This window comes from Mustela lutreola, chromosome 8 (genome assembly GCF_030435805.1).
Source record: "Mustela lutreola isolate mMusLut2 chromosome 8, mMusLut2.pri, whole genome shotgun sequence".
NCBI classification, from domain to species: Eukaryota; Metazoa; Chordata; class Mammalia; order Carnivora; family Mustelidae; genus Mustela; species Mustela lutreola.
The window spans coordinates 100041365-100065283 of NC_081297.1; the positions used below are offsets into that span (position 1 = coordinate 100041365).

Below are 23919 nucleotides of genomic sequence, written 5' to 3' on the forward strand. Positions count from 1 at the left end.
CCTTGAACTTCAAGGCAGATTTCCTTTCAATTATTACTGTCTGGTGGCAGGAACCTGAGAAGAGGTCAAGGTGTGGTTTAGGAAGAGGCAGCTCCAGGGAAAGGCACTTGGAAGGGCAGGACAGAGAACAGCGGGAGAGAGTGCGCTGACGCTCCTAAGGTGAGAGAGTAAAAAAACTCTCCGCCTGGGGAGCCGCGCGCCGCTCAGGTGGCCTTTTCCCGCTCAGGTGAGCTCCTCCCGCGCCTCCCATTGGCCGAGGCGCCCGTGGCGCTGGGAGGGCGACGCAGCCCGGTCTAGTTCAGGGTCTAGGGCGGCGCGTCACTTCCGGTAGCGCGGAGCTTGTAAAACACCCTGGAGAGAAAATGGCGGCGGCAGCGGCTTCGGCTCCTCAGCAGCTCTCGGATGAGGAGCTTTTCTCTCAGCTCCGCCGTTACGGCCTGTCTCCTGGCCCAGTGACGGAGAGCACCCGCCCGGTCTACCTCAAGAAGCTGAAGAAGCTTCGAGAGGAAGAGCAGCAGCAGCACCGGTCTGGGGGCCGCGGCAACAAGACGCGGAACAGTAATAACAATAACACCGCAGCCGCCGCGGTTGCGGCGGCGGGACCGGCGGCGGCCGCCCCAGGGCTGGGGGTCCGGCCAGTCTCGGGCGATCTCTCCTACTTGCGGACTCCTGGGGGCCTGGGCCGAATCTCGGCCTCGGGCCCGGAGAGCTCCTTGGGAGGGCCCGGGGGCACCTCGGCCGCCCCCACGGCTGGCAGCAAAGTGCTGCTGGGCTTCAGCTCGGACGAGTCGGACGTGGAGGCCAGTCCCCGGGACCAGGCCGGCGGCGGCGGTGGGAGGAAAGATCGGGCTTCGCTCCAGTACCGCGGGCTCAAACCGCTGTCGGCGCCCCTGGCCGCCAGCGAGGTGACTAACAGCAACTCGGCCGAACGCAGGAAGCCCCACTCGTGGTGGGGGGCCAGGCGGCCGGCGGCTGCGGAGCTGCAGACCCCGTCGGCGAGAGATGGAGCCGCGGAGGACGAGGAGGAGGAGGGGGAAGACGGAGAGGACAGGGACCCAGAGGCCGAGGAGCCGCTGTGGGCGAGCCGGACCGTGAACGGCAGCCGGCTTCTCTCCTACAGCTGCCGGGAGAACTATTCGGACTCGGAGGAAGAGGAGGACGACGACGTGGCCTCCAGCAGACAGGTATTAAAGGACGACTCCCTTTCCCGGCATCGGCCCAGGCGGAGCCACAGTAAGCCTCTCTCTTCGCTGACTGCTAAATCTGCCGGCGGCCGGCTGGAGACCTCAGTTCAGGGAGGGGGAGGAATCCAGATGAATGACAGGGCGGCGGCTGCGGGGAGTCTAGACAGGAGCCGAAACCTCGAAGAGTCGGCGGCGGCGGCGGCGGCGGAGCAGGGAGGAGGGTGTGATCCCCTGGACTCCAGCCCCATTCCTAGGTACCGTGTCAACGCTAAGAAGCTGGCCCCTCTCCTGTCCCCGCCACTGACTGACATGGACTCAACCTTGGATTCGTCCACAGGCTCCCTTCTTAAAACCAATAATCATATCGGCAGTGGGGCCTTCGGTGCGGACTCCCCCAGGATTTTTTCCAACAGCCTCCCTCCCGGTGCGTCGGTGGCTGCCTCTAGTTCACTCAGGATCAATCACTCCAATCATACGGGCGCCAATCATACCTATCTGAAAAACACATACAACAAACCGAAGCTTTCCGAACCCGAGGAGGAACTTCTCCAGCAATTTAAACGGGAGGAGGTGTCCCCTGCAGGGGGTTTCAGTGCCCACTACTTGTCGATGTTTCTCTTAACTGCTGCCTGCTTATTTTTCCTAATATTGGGACTGACTTACCTAGGAATGAGAGGGACAGGAGTATCCGAGGATGGAGGGCTCAGCAGTAAGTATTGAACCCTGTGGGGTAATGAAACAAAGGGGGTATTGCTAGGGGTTTGTTGTAACCACACTGGGCATTTTACACCAGGTGACTGTCTGCAAGAACATGTTTTAATAGCGACATGGCAGCAGATCGGGTGCACTTGTGTCGTCTTTAAGAAAGAACATTAGTACCATTATCAGAGCGATAATCCCATGCCTGGTTTTAAAAATTTTCTGTATGATCCATTGAGGAATTCAAAACATCATATAAAAGAGCAAAATATTACAAGTCTATTAGTAAAATGCATTTATGTGTGTGACTTAAATTTTCCTTTTAGCCTTAAATAACTGTGTGCAGATGGCGGTTACTTAACAGTATTGGAGTATTTTGATTGTTATGGGACATCATAGATGTTTTTTCAAATTGAGTTGTGATTCTAAAAGGCAATGTAAGAGCTCTTGATATTGCAGTTAAATATTTTGGAATATTAAGTTCTGTAGTTCTGTATTTTCTATAGTTTCTATATTTTCTTTAAACAAATATAGAACGTGGGAAGACACAGCTCAAAATTGATTGCCCAGGGGGCGCCTGGGTGGCTCACATGGTTCAGTGTCTGCCTTTAGCTTGGGTCCTTGATGGGTCCTGATCTCAGAGTTCTGGGCTCAAACCCTGGACTCGTTGGGTTCCTAGCTCAGCAGGGGTTATGCCTCTCCCTTCTTCTCTGTCTCCCCCTCCTTGTGCTCGGTCTTTCTCTTTCTCAAATGAATAAATAAAATATTTAAAAAAAAAAATACTGCCCAGGCCAAAGCATCTTGTCTCATACCCCTGAAAAAGTAGTGGTAGGTCAGCGCAGGGCAGAGCAGGGGTTTACCATTTACCTGATACCAGTTTTTAGGCCCTGGGATTTACTTGCTCTAAAACACTGTGGGCAGGTGTGGTGTGTTCATTCATTCATTAAGCTGGCATCATCATCTGTGCTGTAGGATAGAAGTAGGGTACAGCAGTGATGATAAATCAAGAGTATTTCTGTCCTACAACGCAAGGGTAGGTACAGATCATTTTGTGTTCTGTGAAGGAAATAAGGATGGAATAGTTGGTATATGCTGCTTGAGAGATAGTGAGAGTAGCTACTCTTTTTGAGGTAAGATCTGAAGCAGGAAGAGACAGCATTGTAGGGAGACAGGAGAGCACTCTGGGCAGAAATTGCAAGAAAGGTCTTGAGTCGAGCAAGAGCGTTCCTATAGGTTAGAGTGGTTAGAGTATCTTGAGCAAGGGGGAGTGAGCAAGAATTTGAGCCTGCCTTTCCTTATCAGTGAAATGATGCTGATATCGATTAGAATGATGCCTACACAGATTGAAAGAGAGAAAGTAGATGTAGTGTGTGATGGATTGCTGAAGATATAATTTCTTAGTGTTAGGGCCCTCTCTCCACTCCCCCCTGAAACGTCCTACCCTTTCACCCAGCATGAAGTCATTTTATTATGATTTGTGTTTATAAAATGAGCCTTACTTTTGTTTGTTTTGTTCCAAAATAGTGAATGTGCAGTTAGCAGATTTACATAAAGAGTAGGAATTAGAATGGGTATAGCCATTTCTAAGATCATCAAAGAATAGTTTATTACTCTGTTGCTTAATTAGAGGAGTAAGAAAATCCCTGAAACCCAGCACTCACTTTAACTTGCTCCCTGGGAGCAAGAGTGATACATTGTGTTCTGTCTCAGATAATTTGGGAGAACAAGAAATAAGGTCACACTAGAAGTTAAACTAGTAAACTTCATATAAATTAATGGCATTATTATTACTGATGGGCACAATTCTCGATTAAGGTGACTGTCACATCTTTCAACTCACTGTTAAGAGGAGTGCGTTTTAAGTACGAATATTTTGGTTGGAATAGAAAGGGATAGGACTGCTAGGGTTTTACTAGCCCCTTTACCAATGTGGAAGGAAAGAAATTGTGTTTTTTGTATTTTTTAATACATGGTAAAAGTAAAGTAGTTTGGGTGATGGAAACAACAGTGGCTAAGAGGTAGAGGATCTGGGTCCTAGGACTTGTCCAAATGACTTAGTTCCTTAACCTCTGAAACCTCATTCTTCTATGTTAAATAGGAGTAATAACTTCTGCTGTCTATGGGGCTGTTGTAAGGATCACTTGAGGTAGCTTATTAAATAACCATAAAGTGGTATTATTTAAAGTTTAGATAAAATTCGTTGTATTCCTGGTAAACTATGGTATCTATGTTAAGAGAAATAGTTAAGTCATTTCTGTAAATATTTAATAGTGGATTTCTTGTTTCATTTATTCTTCTTCTACCCGTTTAATAGTGGATTTCTTATTCAGCATTTAATTTTTATTAAATTCCATTAAAAATACAATGTAGACATTGATACAGAAATTTGAATCCAAGTGTAATGAATCCTTAACTGTATTGTATATTTGATTTACTGAATACTCTGGTGGAAAGACGTGCCTGCTAATTCAGTTAGTCTGCACACCTAACGGTGAATAACTTTCACTCCCTATATTTATGTATTCTGAATCCTTTGTCATAGTATAATGGTTAACCAGAGCTTAACCATAGGGTTCATTGGTCAAATACTGTGCTTAAAGAAATAGTTTTGCTTTGAGTAATAATTTTACCAGAAGATTGTAGGTTATTTATGAGAGTAAGCTTTAGTAAGCTTTTATTAGTTGTCATTTAAGTTATGTGTAATGTATAATAGATTTGCCTTTTAAATAGTTCTTAATCATTTGGTCTTTGAAAATTTTTTATCAATACCCTAGTTTTATTAATTAAATTGCTTTTATTAGTTAAATTTCTATGAGTCTCTACTTCCTAATCTGTATAACTAGGGGGTTGGAGTAGATGATCCCTAAGTTCTCTCTAGCTCCAAGGTTTAAGAGTCTAACTTTGTACTGTCCTACCAAAACAACTAAAGGATCAGCCTGCACTGAGATTAGGTCATGACAACCCAACAAGAGAAAATGGAGATGCAGAATAGATTGGCTATCTTGGGTTTATGTGGTCATTAAATAAAAATTGTTTTCCAATTAGGAAAGGCATGCTTTTTGTAGAAATTTTGGGTAGAGATCTATGAAGCAAAAAATGAATAAGTATTGTCTACCTCTACCTTCTAGTCTCCCATTCACCCCTGGTATAAATAAGTTCAGATAATACCTCTGAAAACTTTCTTAATGCTTTTCATGTAAATACATACAATAGAGTACCTACTCTGTGCCAAGCACCATTTTAAGTGTTCGGGTGGGGAGAGGGAAGGGGAGCTTGACAAGTAAACAAATAAGGATTTGAGAGAGCGATAGTTGCTAACACAATTAATGATAGTAACTTTGCCTGGGATAGAAGAAGATATGAACAAGATACTTCTCCAATGAAGACATACAAATGGCTATCAGACACATGAAAAAATGTTTATCATCACTAGCCATCAGGGAGATTCAAATTAAAACCCACATTGAGATACCACCTTACATCAGTTAGAATGGCCAAAATTAGCAAGACAGGAAACAGCATGTGTTGGAGGGGATGTGGAGAAAGGGGAACCCTCTTCCACTGTTAGTGGGAATGCAGGTTGGTGCAGCCACTTTGGAAAACAGTGTGGAGATTCCTCAAGAAATTAAAAATAGAACTTCCCTATGACCCTGCAATTGCACTCCTGGGTATTTACCCCAAAGATACAGATGTAGTGAAAAGAAGGGCCATCTGTACCCCAGTGTTTATAGCAGCAATGGCCACGGTCGCCAAACTATGGAAAGAACCAAGATGCCCTTCAGCGGACAAATGGATAAGGAAGATGTGGTCCATATACACTATGGAGTATTACGCCTCCATCAGAAAGGATGAATACCCAACTTTTGTAGCAACATGGACGGAACTGGAAGAGATTATGCTGAGTGAAATAAGTCAAGCAGGGAGAGTCAATTATCATAGGGTTTCACTTATTTGTGGAGTATAACAAATAGCATGGAGGACAAGGGGAGATGGAGAGGAGAAGGGAGTTGAGGGAAATTGGAAGGAAAGGTGAACTATGAGAGACTTTGGACTCTGAAAAACAACCTGAGGGTTTTGAAGGGGCGGGGGAGGTGGGAGGTTGGGGGAGCCAGGTGGTGGGTATTAGAGAGGGCACGAATTGCATGGAGCACTGGGTGTGGTACAAAAACAATGAATACTGTTATGCAGAAAAGAAATAAAAAAAAAAAAAAGAATATGGAATATTGCAGATGAGCAGGCCTCTCCAAGGAGGTGACGTTTGGACTGAAACTTGAATGTCTTGAAGGAACTAGCCATTGACAGGGAGAAAAGTAACAGCCAGTGCAAAACTCTAGGCAAGAACTGGCTTGGCAAGTTGGAGCATCAGAACAGAGTGGCCAATGTGGCTGGGATATAGTGAATGAGGGAGAACGGTATATGAAGTTAGAAGTAGGCAGGGGGCCAGTTCGTAAAGGACCTATAGGCCTTGAGAGCCACAGAAAGGAGTCAGAATTTTATTTCAAAGTGATGTTATACTATATCTATCCTGCGACTAATTTTTTCACTTAACCTTGTATGTTGAGTAATTTTCTATACACCAAGTTTAAGTACAAGGCATAAGTTAAAAATCTTACTCTCCCCGGTCCCTAGAAATGATGAGAACATTCTATAAAAATGTTAAAATCTCTGCCATCCTGAAAATGTTCTTCAACCCTGTGTTCTCCTCCAGCTGTTACTGTACTCTCAGCCAAGACTGGTATCTCTGCCTCTGCCATTCACTCAACCCATTTAGTTTACCTTTACCATGCATTCCTCTGTAACCTCTTCTTCAAGACACAAGTTACTCAATTGCCAAATGTAAGAGAGGCATTGAAGTTCTTAGCTGCGCCTCTTTGATCCATTCCATTCAGTGATTAACTCTCTTCTTCCAGGAACTCTCCAGACTTCTGTATCACTGCTCTCTCCCAGTTTTCTTTTACTCATGTCTGTTTGTGTTTTAAATATTGGTGGTCTCTAGGACTCTTCTTGTCTTTGGTTCTATCCTTTTGTATAGTTTCTGGCTAATACCTCCTGATTTTATATTTTTGCCTTAAATGTTCTCTTCTGAGTTCTAGACTTAGCTATTTGTTTATTGGACAGTTTCTTCTGGGTGTTCCAGAAGTACCCATCCTCTGTACTCATTGGCTTTCCTTTCGCCTTATTTCCCCAGCTCTGTTCCCTGTTTTAGTTAATAGCACTTCCATCTACCCAGGACTCAAGCTAGGAACTTTGAATTTACCTAGAGCCCTTCCATCCCTTCATGCTCCTACCAAATTTAAAACCTCAATCCAGTTGGTTACTAAGTCCTGTAGTTTTATCTCCATAGGTCTTTTGATTCTTTTTCTCTCCATCAGTATTGCTCTAAGTTAGTCTTTTGCCTGATCTGCTTTAGTAATCTTCTATCAGGTGTCCCTCCTTCTAGGCTGTAGCTCTTCAATCCGTTTTCAGTGCCAGAGCAATATTTCTAAAATAAAAATGCAGTAATACACTCTTTCTCTTACTCATTGGATAAAATCTAAATTCTTTGGCTAAACTGTTTATATTCTGACTATGCCTGCTTTTTCTAGCTTCATTTCCTAACAGTTCGTCTTACCACTTACTTTCTGGATAAATTGGAGTTTTCTGGTAACTGCTTGGTGTTCACTGAATATATCATAAAATTTCATGCCTTTATGCCTTTGCACATTATTCCCTTCTTTGGGAAGGTTGCCTCTCTGAACTGCTATTCATTCTTAAAAGTGTATCCATCTCTGGATATTTTCTCTGACTCCACATACTCTTTACCAGGAGTTTGGGTATATTCAAACTCTACTCAGGATCTTATACATCCTTCACAGCATTTATTACAAAGTATTATAATGGGGTCCGTCCATGGTGCCAGTTTGATTACAGTTCCTTGAAGAAATAGTTCCAGAGGAATTGAATACACTGGTAAGTGGCCCAGGCTTTACATTCATCTCTGAGTTTGAATCTCATTTCTCTCTTACACCCGTTCCATGACTTTACTAGAAGATACTCAGTTCCCTGATATTAAAAAAACGAGGATGGTAGTACCTGCCTCAGGATGGCTTTCAGTATTATGTGAGGTCATATATGTAAAGTTTTTTGTGTTGTTAGCCTGGCGTAGGGGAGTTGCTCAGTAGACCCAAGTCACATTAGTATCCCTGGTACAAGTTGATTCCTTCATAAATATTTGTTGAAAATGATCGCATATCAGATACTCACTTTGCATGCACTGATTAACTCATCATCAACTCAGTAATTGATTACCTACTCAGTACCTAACAATACTTAGTACTGGGAAGGATGCAAAAGAAATCTCATTCTTGCAGAAGCCTCCACTCCACTAATAATAGTCACAAAAATGGTTAAGAAGTATATCAGGTAATAGGTGATAAGTGCCACCCTTTTGTAAAAAAGGGCTAGTTCTGTGTGTACTGGATCAGCCTCAAATGATCAGAAGCTCTGTTTCCAAATTTGGACTTAATTCCGTAGGTTGAATAGTGGGAATCCATGGACGTTTTTAAGCAGAGGACTAGCATAATCAAGTTGATTTTTTTTTTTTTTAAGACTTTATTTATTTGAGAGAGAGGAACAGAGTTATTTGGGAGAGGCAGACTTCCCACTGAGCAGGGAGCCTGATGTGGGGCTTGATCCCAGGACTCTGGGATCATGACCTGAGCCGAAGGCAGATGCTTAACCAAATGAACCACCCAGGTGTCCCTATAGTTGCTTTTAAAAAAAATATATTCTTTTCCAAGTAATTAAACTAGAACAAGTTCTAGTCCAAAACTTGGTGTGTATAATGAAGTAGGCGTAAGGATTTCAAAAAATAGTTTCCCTCATTCTTGAGGAATGAAAGCTGAACATTATATTTAAAGTTTTTCGAAGTTGACTATTCTGTATATTCTTGGGAACACCAGAAGTTTGTATATCCCAGTTTGATGGTTTAAATAAAATACACTCTGTGGAAATGTCTTTCATTTGGAAATTATCTCTAGTATAATTTAAAATAAAAGTCATCAGAGCGAAAATATTCCCCATGATATATCCAGGGAGCCTAGTTTGAGGAAAATTGGCATAGATATTGGGACTTGGATTGAGGAGGCAGACCTGGGTTTGAATATTGGCCCTTGTTTTTCTATTAAAGTCAAGTTGCTGAACCACTGTGAACTTCACTATCCTCATCTGTAAAATAGACTAAGTGAGAATTAAATGGAATGATGCATGTAAAGTACTTGGCTCAATGCATGACACAAAGTAATAAGAGTAACAGCAGCTAACCCTAGATAGCATTATGTGCCAGGCACTGCGTTGGACAATTTTAATTGTTACTCAGCCTTCTTGAGGCATTTTGTACATGAGGATTGTGTATATGTTCTCTACCATAATTGTTATCCAGAAAATTATGAAAGATAAATGGGTGGGTGAAGCAGATTAATGCATGAAATCCTAGAAATACCAGGAATAATCTATGAAATCTAACAACTTTAGGACAACGAGGTACAAATTTATACTTAGGCAACAGTTAGGAATCCTGTAAGACTATCCTTACATAAGGTTTTAGATTAATTCATTAATTCACTGATACATGAGTGGGCCAATCTGCTCTAATATAATGCAAACTATAATAAATAATATGTAAAACTATAAAGCGTGACACTCTTTCTAATTTTTGGAAGAGAAGCCGTAAGAGATTCTTACTCTCATGAAACAAACTGAGGGTTGCTGAAGTGGAGGGGGTGGGAAGGAATGGGTAGGGCTGGGTGATGGACATTGGGGAGGGTATGTGTTGTGAGCATGTGAATTATGTGAGACTGATGAATCACAGACCGGTATCCCTGAAACAATATATTATATGTTAATAATAATAAATTAAATTTTAAAAAGTCTGAGAAAGACCCCCCAAAAAAGGAAAGATTTGCTGTCTAAAACTGGTAGTCTGATTTTACAATACCACTTTAAAACTTAAGTTTTTCCATTGTTCCATTTTTAAGATGTAAAGATCTTTTGTATGTTTGTTCTCCCATTTTTTGCTTCTTAAAAAAAAAAAAATTCATACATGTTTTTTTCTATGCTTATATTTCTTTCAGTGGAAATGATCCGTTCTGTAATTTCGGGGGTACTTTTAAAAAACCAGATATTTTCATGATTCCTCAGTAGAGTTGTAAAGTTTTAAAACTAGCCTCTTACTGCTCATTAATTATTTTATGTTAACTTTACCTCTGAAAAATATTTTACATAAGTAAAAGGAACCTTACTGCAAAGAGATTTGTAACATCAGTGCAGAGAGAGATTTAATCTAGTTTTTAAGTAGTTTAAAAATGAAGTATACCTTAAAGTATTGGAAATCTCCTTCTATAAGTGTGGTAAACAAGTAATAGTGATTTCTTTATGAAAATTATAATAATCTTTATTTTAATCTTACATTTACTTTGCACTAAAAATAGCTACCATTTAATTTGGGAATGCAGCCTCATACTAGTTGTGGAAATTGTTCATGACGATTATTGTTTGATAACTTTAGATTTTGACTTCCATATTCAGAATTTATTTTTGAAAGATTTTAAATTGAACCAGTAGCAGTGCGGTTGAACAATAACCTTGACTTTGATGTTTTAATAATGTATACTTTAACCTGAGCCTCATTTTAAAAAAAATCTTGATTTAGTTAATAATCTTTTATTAACAACACTGTCAAAATTATTAAGTGAGTTGACCAGGAAGAAAGTGTTTAGGTTTTAATACTTGTTTGATGTAGTTAAATTTTACATGTTTGACATCATTCCTCAGAAAATTTATTTCTAAAGAAATTAACTTTTTAAAGGGATTATAAAAATTTATAGTAATAGATACTAATGTCTGAAAATAAGATAACAGATCCATCATGTGGAAGCCATAATGTATTACTTTTATGATGTCTTAATTTTTTCTTTAGTTCTAAAGGTATAGATTTAAAATTACACTGTGGTGTTTTTTTTTTTTTTTTTTTTTTTTTCTTAATCTGGGTAGCAGATTTATTGCTTAGTGGCCAGAGCTTTTTGCTTAAAATGATATCAAGTGGCAAACTAACATTTAGAAACAAGTCTTGGGTGCAAAATTATTTGAGAGTTTAGTTCAGCTGTCCTGAACTGAGTGATGACTATGCACCAACAATTGGTTCCTGCCTTGAATGTGACATGAATAGGAAAAAAATGCTTTAGGAGCATTGAGCATTTTAACACATAGCAGAGCATTAATAATGTTTTGCAGTTAGGGACTCCTTTTATATGTATATGTACAAAAGGAATTTGCTGATTGTCTGTAATTCCTGAAAGCACTTTACACTTACAAGGGAAGTTTTATAGGAATTCACCTAGATACACTTTTTTAAACCTCCATATGGATAGCGTCATGGAAATTAATTAGGGGAACGGCGAATCTTAGAATAATGGTTTCTTCTAGTCCCTGGGCTATGGTTTAGACCCTTGGTCAACCTAATTAATGACTTTGTAGGTTTATAAGGGTACCTCCCCCATGATATCACAGACACTTTCTTGTTTGATTTAGTTACTTGAAGCACAATTTAGTTTATCCTCTTCATTCATCCATTCACCCACTTATAAATTACTTATTGAGCACCTACTGTGTGCCACATAACATCAGAAGTTGAGTATATACTTTCTAGAACTATAGGAGTGAAACGCTTTGCCAAGATACATAAACTGCCTCCCTTTCTCCCACATCATGGTGGCATTCTCTTCTTTCTCCAAAATACCTATGTATTAAATAGCCCCCAGAATTGAGATTTGGTTACAATATTGTGACTTAGAAAACATAATGTGAAAAATTAATTTCTGCATATTTGAGTATGCCCTATAATAAAGTTTACCACAATGTATAAACACAATGTGTTTACCACAGTGTGTACGCTGTACAAACGAAATAGTTCCATTTTTTGCAGATTTTTAGAAATATTTTAAAAAGTAAAAAAGGATGAGACATGAAGAATGAATTTGCCAAAAATGAAAATGTTATCAGTATGAAGTGTTTATGATTATAGTACAAGATGTTCTAGAAGTATTCTTATGCTTATGACAAAAAGTCTTGTTTTTAAAACATGTCGTCTCCAAATGTTCCATCTTTCAAATTCTAAAGCCTTAAAATGATAAAAGCATTTATTGAGAACTTTCTATGTATGGGCATTTTATCTTAGTTTTTATGAGGGGAGCTACCAATATTATCTGAGAAAACTGAAATGTAGGTGGAATATGGTTACAGGTGACTTGTCCAGTATCCCACAACTACTAAGTTTTGGAGCCAGCCATTTGAACCCATGATCTGACTTCAGGGTCCACAATCTTAACCACTAGGCGGCAGTAGATTTTTTTTATGCATCTTTTTTCACCTACTGACTTTACTTGGGCAGGTAAGTCACTTGGAACCTCTGGGCCTTGGCTTTTGCATCTGTCAAATTAGGGGATAATAAAATCAACTTCTAATCAATGACCTTTGTAGGAAACTAAGGTGATAATGTCTATGAAAGTGCTTTGGAGAAATTTGAAGTGATACATAGCTGTATTTTTAATACATTAATTTACAATTTCCCAGCTACAGTAGTCTACTTAAACAACACATGGTCAGCACTGTGTATGACATGTCCTGTCAGTGATGTTAATAAGTAATAAAAGAGTCCATTAAATTTATAATAATTGTCAGTATCTTTCAAGCTTACTCTCAAGCTGTCCAAGGAGGTAAAAGGAGTCCTCTTTTTATATTACCTAATTACTGCTTTATTTCTGGGTGCTGAAAAGGAATATTCTTATTTTTGCAGTTATTTTAATTTAATAGGCAATGAAGCACAATTTGAAATTAGATTTTACTCTTGTTGACCATTAGAAAGTTGATTTGCTGATAGAGTCAGAGATTGAAATACGTTGCTTTAATCCAAAATATAGTAGTGAATTTGAGACCGAAGAAATTTCTTGGGAATGTGGATAGGTCTTTAGAGTCAGCTTCTGTTAACATTATCTGAAGAACAGACAATGTTTGCAGCTGGTAGAGAAGGCTGGCCTTTCACATGTTGTTTTTCAGCGAGTTTGTCAGATGCCATGAACACTATTACTGCAGAAGTAGGAAGATAAGGTTTGTCCCTGTGAATAGGCAATAGACTGAATGGTGGTAATCGAGAGATTGCGGGGCATAAAATAATAAAATGGACTTGATAAGCAGGATGTTAAAATCAAGCTACTTAAGTTATAAGGAATTTAAAGTGCATTAGGATCTCAGTCTCCTATATTGTTGATATGAAGTACATAATGAAATTTTCCTCCCATTTCCTATTTGAAACTATATCAAAGATGTGATTTGTTTAGACCAGAGCTGTCTAATAGCAATACAGTACAAATATGGAGTATTTAAATCGTAAGTCACTACAGTGAATTAGAAATAACAGAACAGTGGCAGAACTAAATCTCTCACCTACCTGCCCTGGATAAGTGGCCATGTTTGATGGTATAAGGGTATAAAGTGGCATAAAGGACTTCTTAGTTTAAAGCAGAAGTGATGTCCCCTAAATTCTCACTCATTTCTTATTGGGAATATTCCTTTATATTCTTCTGACCATTTCCTGTTGTAAACTGCTTTGTATAGCTCTTCAGACTAGACATGTAGGAGAGAGGGAGGGTCTTTTGGTTCTGTTGCATGACTGTCCCAAGAGATAAGGGGAAAGTTAGCTCCGATTTAGAAAAATGAAAACAGAATGATTAATAAAGCTTTTGTTGGCCAATATGAAAAATTTTAAGGATTTCAGTATCTTGCCTTTTGAGAAAGATTTTGGGACGCTCTTATCCATCATGCTCTTTCAATTGTAAAAACTATCTCAGTTCTTTCACAAGGTGCTATTTTATGGTAGATTTGCACTTAACAATATCTCCTTAATGAATCTGAATAAATTCTTTGAACTACATTCTGATTACTAGAGAATGTTTGCTCACAAAGTCAAGCTGTTTACTTCCAAAGGGAAAAAATGGGCAGTCCTTAATTTTTGAATGGGTTGTCTTCCAGATCATGTGTAAAATAGTTGTTTGAACTTGGAAATGTTTACATACTGCTTTTTAAGCTAGCGCATAGAAGCCTATTTAAAATTTATGTCTTTTTTTAGTACTGATACAGTATTGGTTTAACTTTTGGGTCTTCAGCACTGTGGCTCATCTTCTGTGGGAGTTGGGCGAGGAAGCAAATTTATTTTTTGACTTTTTACGTTTCCTTACACTTTTTCATTTTTTAAAAAAATTTGAATTCAGTTAACATGTACCATATTATTAGTTTCAGAGGTAGAGTTCAGTGATTCATTAGTCTTATGTAATACATAAGACATTACATCATGTACCCTCCTGAATGTCCATCACCCAGTTATCCCATCTCCCCCCCCCCCTCCTGCAACCCTTAATTTGCAACTCCCTTAATTTGTTTTCTATGATTAAGAGTCTCCTATGGTTTGTCTCCCTCTCTGATTTTGTCTTGTTTTATTTTTCCCTCCCTTCCCCCATGATTCTGTTTTGTTTCTTAAATTCCATATATGAGTGAAATCATACAATTGTCTTTCTCTGGTTGACTTATTTCCCTTAGCATAATAGCCTCTAGTTCTCTCCACGTTGTTGCAAATGGCAAGATTTTGGGGGTTTTGATGACTGCATAATATTCCATTGTATATATATACCACATCTTTATCCATTCATCTGTCGATGGACATCTGGGCTCTTTCCCTAGTTTGGCTATTGTGGACATTGCTGCTATAAACATTGGGGTGCAGGTACCCCTTTAGATCACTACATATGTATTTTTAGGATAAATAATTAGTAGTGCAATTGCTGGATTGTAGGGTAACTCTCTTTTTACCTTCTTGAGGAAAGTCCATACTGTTTTCCCGAGTGTCTGCACCAGCTTGCATTCCCACCAACAGTGTAGGCGGGTTCCCCTTTCGCTGCATCCTCTCCACCATTTCTCATACTTTTTCATCTTTTAATTCTTCTTATACTGGCCTAGCTTCCTCTTGTTTTGCTATAGTCTTGGCCAAACATCCAAGTTCTCAATACTTCAAATCTTTTTTTTTTTAATTGAGAGATAATCGACATATAAATACAACATTATGTATTAGTTTTAGTTGTATAACATAATGATTTGATATGTATTTATCACAAAATGGTTACCACGGTAAATTTAGTTAACATCCATCACCTCACATAGTTTTTCTTCTTGTGATGAGAAGCTTTAGGATCTACTATTTTGACAGTTTTCAAATATACAGTACAGTGAAATTAACCATAGTCACCATGCTGTACATTTTATCCCCAGGACTTATGCTTCTTATAACTGGAAGTTTGTACCTTTTGACCACCTTTACCTATTTTTTCTTTATAAGAGAGGGAGGGGGAGGGGCAGAGGAAGGGGGGGAAAGAATCTTAAGCAAGCTGGCTCCACACCCAGCGCTCTGATCTCACAACCTGGAGCTGAGATCATGACCTGAGCTGAAATCAAGAGTGGGATGGTTAACCAGTTGAATCACTCAGGCACACTCCACCCCATCCCTGTCTCTGGCAACCATCAGTATATTCTCTATACCTATGAGTTTGTTTTTTTTAGTTCCACATATAAGTGAGATCATACAGTGTTTGTCTTTTGTGACTTACTTCACTCTGCATAAAAGAGTAGGTCCATTTACTGGGTGCTTGGCAAATGTAAACATTTATTCTTCTTAAGCATTTTTAATGTTTTATGAGTGAGGACTCTAATGGAGGATTAGGTTAATCACTTTGTCCAAGGTTGTATAGGTAAGAGAGAGGAGTTGTTGGTTGAACCCTACCAGTATGTTTTGAAAGCTCATCCTCTAACCATTGTACTCTACTGCATTCCCCTTTTGTATACCCTCTCCTTTATCAAATTTCAACTTCTTTAATTCCCTTAATTCAGCTACTTTAGCCAAATGTTAGGGAAAGCTATCTGATTAAATTTGCAATGTTGTAGAATTCTTATAATAAAAATCATACGATTTTTTGATAAAATTTGATAAATATGATTATCTTTAGTGAGGATTGAGGCAGTATAAAATCAGAGCTTGGCTCCACCTCTCTAAATCATCCTTCATCTTTATATGTATAGTAGTTAGGTTGCCTACATTTCTCATTTAGAATTTATGTCAGTAGTTCTTAACTTATGGGCTGAGAACATTTGGGAGCTGTACCTCTTACAGAGTGTTAGAGGACCTGACAGATGATTTGGTTTTCTCATATTGTGTATTGTTTGCAGCTGTATATCAATGTTGCTGTCGTTAGAATACAAAAAATTATTCATGGTAGCATTTTGTCATTTTTTTCTTCATAAGTGAATATTAAAAATACTATTGTGGGAATCTGAATGTCGATAAAAATGAAGAAGTCCTTTTTCTTCAGAGATGGAGAAACATTGCTTTTAAAGCATACTGTCAGGTAAATACACTGGTTATATTTTAGAATTTGTTTTTAAGTCATTCATAATAAATGTCAGGGGATCAGTTGTAATGTTCAAATGACGGACTGACTGGCTAACTTAACTGGTAAAAAGTCTTCTCAAGGTGATGGTGCTTTCAATATAAGATTTCATTAACTCAGATTCTATCCCTGATAAGTGCAAATTTTGGCAATTAGTAAAAAAAATTCAGGCATTATAAAAATTTTTGGCAGGGAGCTTTGCCTTCAGGGGTCTTCCATTTCGTCTCTTTGTAACTTACAGATTTTATAAGAATTCTGCCCTTTTTTCCCCACTAGTTCCAGGGCAGAAACAAATGAGGAACAGAGCAGTGGCATACTGTGATATTTTGTAAACTGAATACTGTTTATTTTTTATTTTATGTTAGGATTGAAAAAAGAAGAAAAAGCTAAGATGTATTAATCTCCCTCCCACTCCCTCAGTATCTGTATGCTTATTCACAAAACATCCCATTTTATATTAGGTTACTAGAATGCCCAAGATCACAAGTCATAAATGTTGGGACTAGCTAAATGTTCCTTGCTGCAGTGATTTTTTTTTTCCCCCTCATTTGACCCCACTGCCTTGCAGTGTGAAGAGATACTTTTTATTCATTTAAGAAGTTAAATGTTAGGTGAAAATTTGGTATGATCCAGTGTATGTTGTACTTTCTGTCCACTGTGTTCATGTGAAAGCATGAGTTTTATTTTTAATGTTCTTTATGTTATAACCAACAACACAAAAAGTCATATGCCTAGTTTACCACATTTTGTCGTAACAGCTTACATTTTCTTTCATGCGGGGGTTTTGGTTTTGACCTAATGATGACATACTTAAATACTCTATTTCTCCAGTGACTTTTCATTTCTGTTGTTTTTTTCCAAAGCTAGAAGTCAAGATGAGATTTTTAAGCACATTGATTATAAAGCCAATGATGAGGATTTCCTTTTAAGCTCCAAATTCAGTTTATATGTTTGTTTGTATCATACTTCAGTCTTTTTGCTTTGTTTATACATATAATGCCTTTTTCCCTTTTAACAGAGTTATACTTCTTGTCCCCCCTTAGAATGGACTGAGAACTCATATATATATATATATATATATATATATGTTTCACTTTATCGTTGCAGTGTAGCTTTTCCCAGTTTTTTTTTTTTTTTAAATCTGCCTATTTCCCTTGTGTGGTACAAAATTAACTATCTCTAGTCATTTACAATGTTAAACACAGTGCATTGTGATTGAGAGTGTTACTCTGTAGAAGAGAAGACTTGTGTTTAATTGTATGAGAAATGCCTCTTGCTTTATTGCATTGCACTGGAGGTAGGTTGTACAGGGTATCACAGATCTCCAGATTCTCCAGATTCTCATTTAGCAATATTCTTTCAGAACAGACCTTGTTATAATACAATTCCACTTTATTCTTGGCAGTGTAAACCTTGAGGAAGTGTCAGAGACAGTCTCTAGTGTGTAACAGTTAATGTTTAAAATCTCTTAATACAGTGAGCTGTCACCATGTTTAATAAATTACAGTATTGCATTAGCATAAATTCGTTTGGGTGCCAAGTTATCTGTTACACAGATGCTTGGTATTATTTATAGGTTTGTATCTAACCTTTGTGGGTTGACATGCTTTTATTTTTCTATTCACTTGTCACCATGCAGCAGCATAATTCTTTAATTGGCATATGTGCAAAATGGTTTTAAAGACGAGATCTGTGAAAGTACTGAAAAAGCAGATCACTCAGACTTTTGGACCTTGTGCAGTGTAGTAGGATGAAGCTCCTGTAATTTAAGTAGATACATTGCTTTGTGTCATTTGAATGTGTTATGGTACTTTCCTCCCAACATTGGTAAACTACAGGAGTGTCTTTAGTAAACAAAGTTAGATGGAGACAGCAGCCTAATTGCTTTCCCTCTGAAGTTTTGAGCCATTAAGACTTAGGGGTGTGTGTGTGTGTTTGGGTGGGGTAAGATTATTAACTTTCTCTTTTGTCCTAGAGTAAGTTTTGGAATTTTCTTGAACTGTAAAAGTCATCTCTTGGATTAAACTTTTTTTTTTTTTTAAAGATTTTATTTATTTGTCAGAGAGAGAGACAGCAAGCACAGGCAGACAGAATGGCAGGCAGAGTCAGAGGGAGAAGCAGGCTCCCTGCAGAGCAAGGAGCCTGACGTGGGACTTGATCCCAGGACGCTGGGATCATGACCTGAGCTGAAGGCAGCCGCTTAACCAACTGAGCCACCGAGGCATCCCTAAACTTTTTTTTTTTTTAATGGGAATTTTAATTTTAGTTATTATTATTAGATTCAGTAATTGGTAATTCTTTGAAATCTTGAGTTACAGATTCTCCATTAAGATATCAGAGTTCATTTTGTGAAGGGACAGACTAACATTGAAGTCTCTTAAATGTGAAGTATTTTGATATTTTCTTGATTTGCTAGTCATCTAGCTTTCAAATTTGGTAATAAATTTTTTTTTAGGTAAATAATGTGTCAGTCTTAAAATCACTTGTCAGTGAATTACCTCCAACCGAATAGTGAAGCATATTAGAAAATAATTTTGAATATTTATGAAGCATTTATTTTTACTAGACATCAGCTCCTATGGCTATTTTTCTGTGTGCCAAGTTTCTGACATCATTTTAGTAAAAAAAGATAACTTAAAATCTTATTTGTAAATGTGAATTATATGAATTTTGAAAAATAAGACTATATTAGCCAGGTCTCTTTGAAACAAAGCAAAACAAAACAAAACAAAAAAACCCTTTATGTTACAGTAACTTTTTTAGTTTTTTGCAAAGGAAGCGGAAATTTTCAAGTTTTTGATTTGTTAAGAATTTAGATTGAAGGGCGCCTGGGTGGCTCAGGTGGTTAAGCTGCTGCCTTCTGCTCGGGTCATGATCTCGGGGTCCTGGAATTGAGTCCCACATCGGGCTCTCTGCTTGGCGGGGGGCCTGCTTCCCTTCCTCTCTCTGTGATCTCTTCCCTTCCTCTCTCCTACTGTGATCTCTCTCTGTCAAATAAATAAAAAAAAAAAAAAAGAATTTAGATTGAATTGGAAGGAAGAAAATGTTTTTTCTAGTACATTATTTAAAGTTAGGGTTTTTACCGAATGTATTCTAGGTACTGAAGTGATCTTTTACCAGTTCTCCGTTAGGATGTTTGCAGCATCAGCAAATATTGTTTAAATACTTACCCTCCCCCAGCATTTTATAAAGAAAAGTTTGAAATAAGAAATTGAGAGAATTATGCTATGAGCACTCATATACCCACACCTAAACTCTACAGTTAATTTTTTTGTATTTGCTTTATTATGTATCTTATCTATCACTCTGTCCATTCTTTATTCTGTCTTTTTAAAAAATGTACTTCAGATTAAATTGAAAACATTAGGATACTTAACCTTTACATATGTCATGCATATTGGTAACTAGAGTGAGAGGTTTTTTTTTTTTTTTTGTAAAATTTATTTGCAGTCAGATGTTCCAATCTTTACTGTCCAATGAGTTTTGACAGATGCATCCAGCTGTGCAACTTAAATCCCTACGGATGTAACCTTCACCTCCAAAAGTTTCCTCATCCCATATCAATACTCTTATCACTGTTCTGATTTTTTAGCTGTAGATTAGTTTTGGTTCTAAAACTTCATGTAAGTGATTTGTAGAATACTCTTTTGTGAGGCTTTTTTCACTCAGCATATTTTTTGTGGTTCATCATTGTTGCATTTTCCAGTAGTTCATTCCATTTTATTACTCTTGGTCTGTTTTTAAGGCTTGAAAGTATTTTAAGCAGAAGTTACTTACCCCTTTCTAAATTCCTGAAGTGCTTGATACTAAACTCTAAGGTGGTATTGATTATGTTATATATCATAGCTACTCATTTATTTCCACTAGTCCTTAAGCACTGTGTTCTCATAACATAGTCTATAGAATATGCTCTATAAATACTTGTTGAACAGTCTATGGTTAGAAGTCTTTCATATGGCTTTTGTTATAGAAATCCCAAACTTGGGATACAATTATAATATGAAATTGGTGCTTGGATAAAGACAGAAATCTCAATTACAGTCTGTTATCCTCCCCATGGAGTCTTCATTTTCATGGTGAGCAAATGTGAGATTTTCAAGTGATGACAAGGTTGAAAGAGACCATAATTGTTCTTTATAATACAGAAATGTAGAATAAGAACCAAACAAATAAGGCGGCTATTGTCGACTTAATTATAGGTTTTGGTCTTTTATTTTCCTGGACACATTATTTCAGTTTTTATTTTATTCTTAGTACTATCAAATCCACATTTAAAGCCCCTTTGATTTTATAAAATCATGATGTATGTTCTGTTATTCGTTAACAATAGCTTTTTTGGAAGCAGCACACGTTGTTGCCTTTCTTAAAACAGGGCAAGTGAAAAGTTGAGATTCCTATAGGATCTGAGAAGTGGAGAAGCTTTTGAGGTTTTGCTCTCCTTCCTTCCTTCACTTGTTATCTCCATCTAGGTCTGTAAATCCAGAAAGATAGGTGGGTAAAAATGGAAAGGTTATTATGAGGAGAGCAAGGGTGGTGGTACAAGAGTTTACCTTAGGCAAGTTTCATAGTAGCCAGTTTTTGTCAAAACTTGTTTTGCTTACTGATATAATATGAATATTTAGAGTAATTTATTAAGTATACTTGACATAAACTGTTCCTGTATTTTAGAATGACTGTTTATTTAATAGAGCTATGAAACAATTGGAGAACTTTCAGAGAACAAATGGGCAATGGGCTATGTTGCAAAAGAATGTGCTGCCTTGTTCACCCTGTCCATTTTTAGATCAGTCTGGCTGATGGTGAAATGCAGAAGAGTTTGCTGCACACACAGGTGCAGTGTTCTGCAGCTGTTGGAAACATTTGTCCCCTACTCCCCATTTCTTCGCATATAATTATGCTCTGTTTAAGCCACTAAAGCTAGAATATGGGATTTGAGAACTTCAATGTCTGTTTACAAAAGGGTGCAACTCAGAGATAATTGGTCATTTAGGTAGTTGAATTTCACTGTGTCTAGATGACTTGGAAGTTTCCAAAGACTAAAACCAGCCTTAAGGTCATAGAGTTTAAAAATTATGAGAGACTGACTTTGAAAGTGCATGTCTACAGCTACTGCTCTCCAGCCCAGAGGACAGGGCTTACATATTTTTATTTTTAATCACCTGAAACTAACTAATCTCTGTCTGCCACATAATAGGCACTTGATGTATGTCTATGAATATCTTGTTGAAAGATGAAGCCAAATTGTTGTTTAGATGTAGTTCTAAGTCAGAAAATTATGACTTTTTTTTTTTTAACTGATGCCTTCTGATAAGTTTTATAGTAGTCTTATGAACCAAGTGCTGTGGCAGCACAGAGGAGAGTGACTAATGCTGCCCCTGTTGGCCGTGGGTCACTTTATACTTTGATAGATCATGGAAAATCTTTGCCTAGACTACAGTTAGAGAGCTTGGTTTTGAAGAATTTTGCATATCTAAGAGATAACAGTGTATTCTCCAACAGCAGTGTCTTCTCCTCATCCTCATTTTGGACATTTTTTCATGCATTACATCATAAGGAGATTGAAGTTTAATAATTCCATATCTAGAGAAAGTTCTAGAGGAGAATGCCTTCCTTAAACTAAATAGGACAAATATTTTCTTTTGTGTAGTTGTTTTTTATATAATGAAAAGAAAGTAGGCTTTGGAGTCAGATGTAGGTTTGGATCCCAGCTTTTAAAACTGTGTTTCCTGGGGCACCTGGGTGGCTCGCTCAGTGGATTAAGCCTCTGCCTTCAGCTCAGGTCATGATCTCGGCGTCCTGGGATCGAGCCCCACATCAGGCTCTCTGCTCAGCAGGGAGCCCGCTTCCTCCTCTCTTTCTCTCTGCGTGCCTCTCTGCCTACTTGTGATCTCTGTCTGTAAATAAATAAATGAAATCTTTAAAAAACAAACAAACAAACAAAAACAAACAAACAAACAAAAACCAACTGTGTTTCCTGCCAGGAAGCAACCTAACCTTATCATGCATCTATTTTTCTGTCCATAAAAGTGGAAGTAATACCTGCTTTAAAATAGTGGTAGAAGTTACCTCCTGAGTACATGGCATCAGTATTCCTGGAATCTACCAAAAGATTAATAAATATAATTTCCTTCTTATTCAAAGGAAAAGGTTGTAGAGTAATCAGGATTATGGTATCCCTCTGGCACAGTGCAGCTGTTATTCTAGGAGACTGCAGTGTGCCTTCAAGCTGCTGTTCATTCAGAATATATTTAGCATCAGATGTCTGTGAGGCATTGAGATAGGTAGAGATTTTGTAGTCTTGTTGTGGGAGGAAACAAACAGCAAATAGTTAAATTATAATAAAAGTTAGCAGAGATACTGACAGTAAATGCATTGGGGTTCTGAGAAGGGGAAGGTCACAGTGAGCTGCAGTAGTTAGGCATCCTTCACAGCTCTAGCAGAGCTGCACGCAGGACCTTGACGAATGAAGGAGGAGAAACAGGATTCAAGAAGACCAGAAGGATTGAAGGCTTGGTGTCTTTTTGGCAGAACATTTTTTCGGCTCTACTGAAATATAATTGGCACATAACAGTGTGTATGTTTAAGGTATACAGTGTGTTGATTTGATATATTTATGTATTGCAAAAATGATTGCTACCATAGCATTAGCTAACACCTCCATCCTGTCACATAGTTACCACTTTTGTGTGTGTGCTGAGAACATTTAAGATCTATTCTCTTAGCAACTTGCTGTATTATTAGCTATAGTCACCAAGCTATGCATTAGATCCCCAGAACTTGTTGATCTCATACCTGCAATGTATATCCTCAGTAGTCCCTGTTTGTCAAACTACCCAGCTGCTGCTAACCACCACTCTACTCTTTTCTGGGTTTGACTTTTTTGGATCCCACGTATAAATGATATCTTACAGTATTTGTCTTTCTCTGTCAGACTTGATTTCACTTAGCGTAGTGCCATGAAGATCCATCCATGTTACAAATGGAAGGATTTCCTTCTTTGTGGTGACCAAGGAATATTCCATTTTGCGAGAGTACACACACGCACACACAAACACACACACACAAACATGTGCACACACACACACATGTACTGCATCTTCATCTATTCATCTGTTGATGGACAGTTAGGTTGTTTCCATATCTTGGCTGTTGGGAAGAGTGCTGTAGTGGACATGGGTGGGCAGAGATCTCCTCAAGATCCTGTTTTCATTTACTTTGGTTATATATATCTGGTAGTGGGATTAGCTGGATTATATGTTGGTTCTATTTTTAATTTTGGGGGGAACCTTCGTACTGTTTTCCAAAGTGGCTGCATCAATTTATATCTCACCAGCTGTGCACAAAATTCCATTTTCTCCACATCGTCACAGATACTTGTTACCTCATCTTTTTGAAGGTGGCCATTCTAACAGGTGTGAGGTGATACCTCATGTGATTTTAATTTGCATTTCCCTGATGATTAGTGATATTGAGCATCATGTACTTGTTGGTTATTTGTATGTCTTTAGAAA

The 23919-nt window shown here is 38.2% G+C and overlaps 1 protein-coding gene across 2 annotated transcripts in view; it reads left to right on the forward strand.

Moving 5' to 3' along the window:
- Positions 1 to 314: 314 nt before the first annotated feature.
- The window catches only part of LEMD3 (LEM domain containing 3), an 81630-nt gene continuing 58025 nt past the window's right edge, over positions 315 to 23919 (forward strand). For both annotated transcript variants that reach the window (XR_009356797.1, XM_059186237.1), the window contains exon 1: positions 315 to 1893. Coding sequence is in view for 1 of the 2 variants with exons in the window: in XM_059186237.1 (XP_059042220.1) it covers positions 363 to 1893 (1531 nt within the window). In the remaining variant the exon portion in view is untranslated. The remainder of the gene's footprint in view (positions 1894 to 23919) is intronic.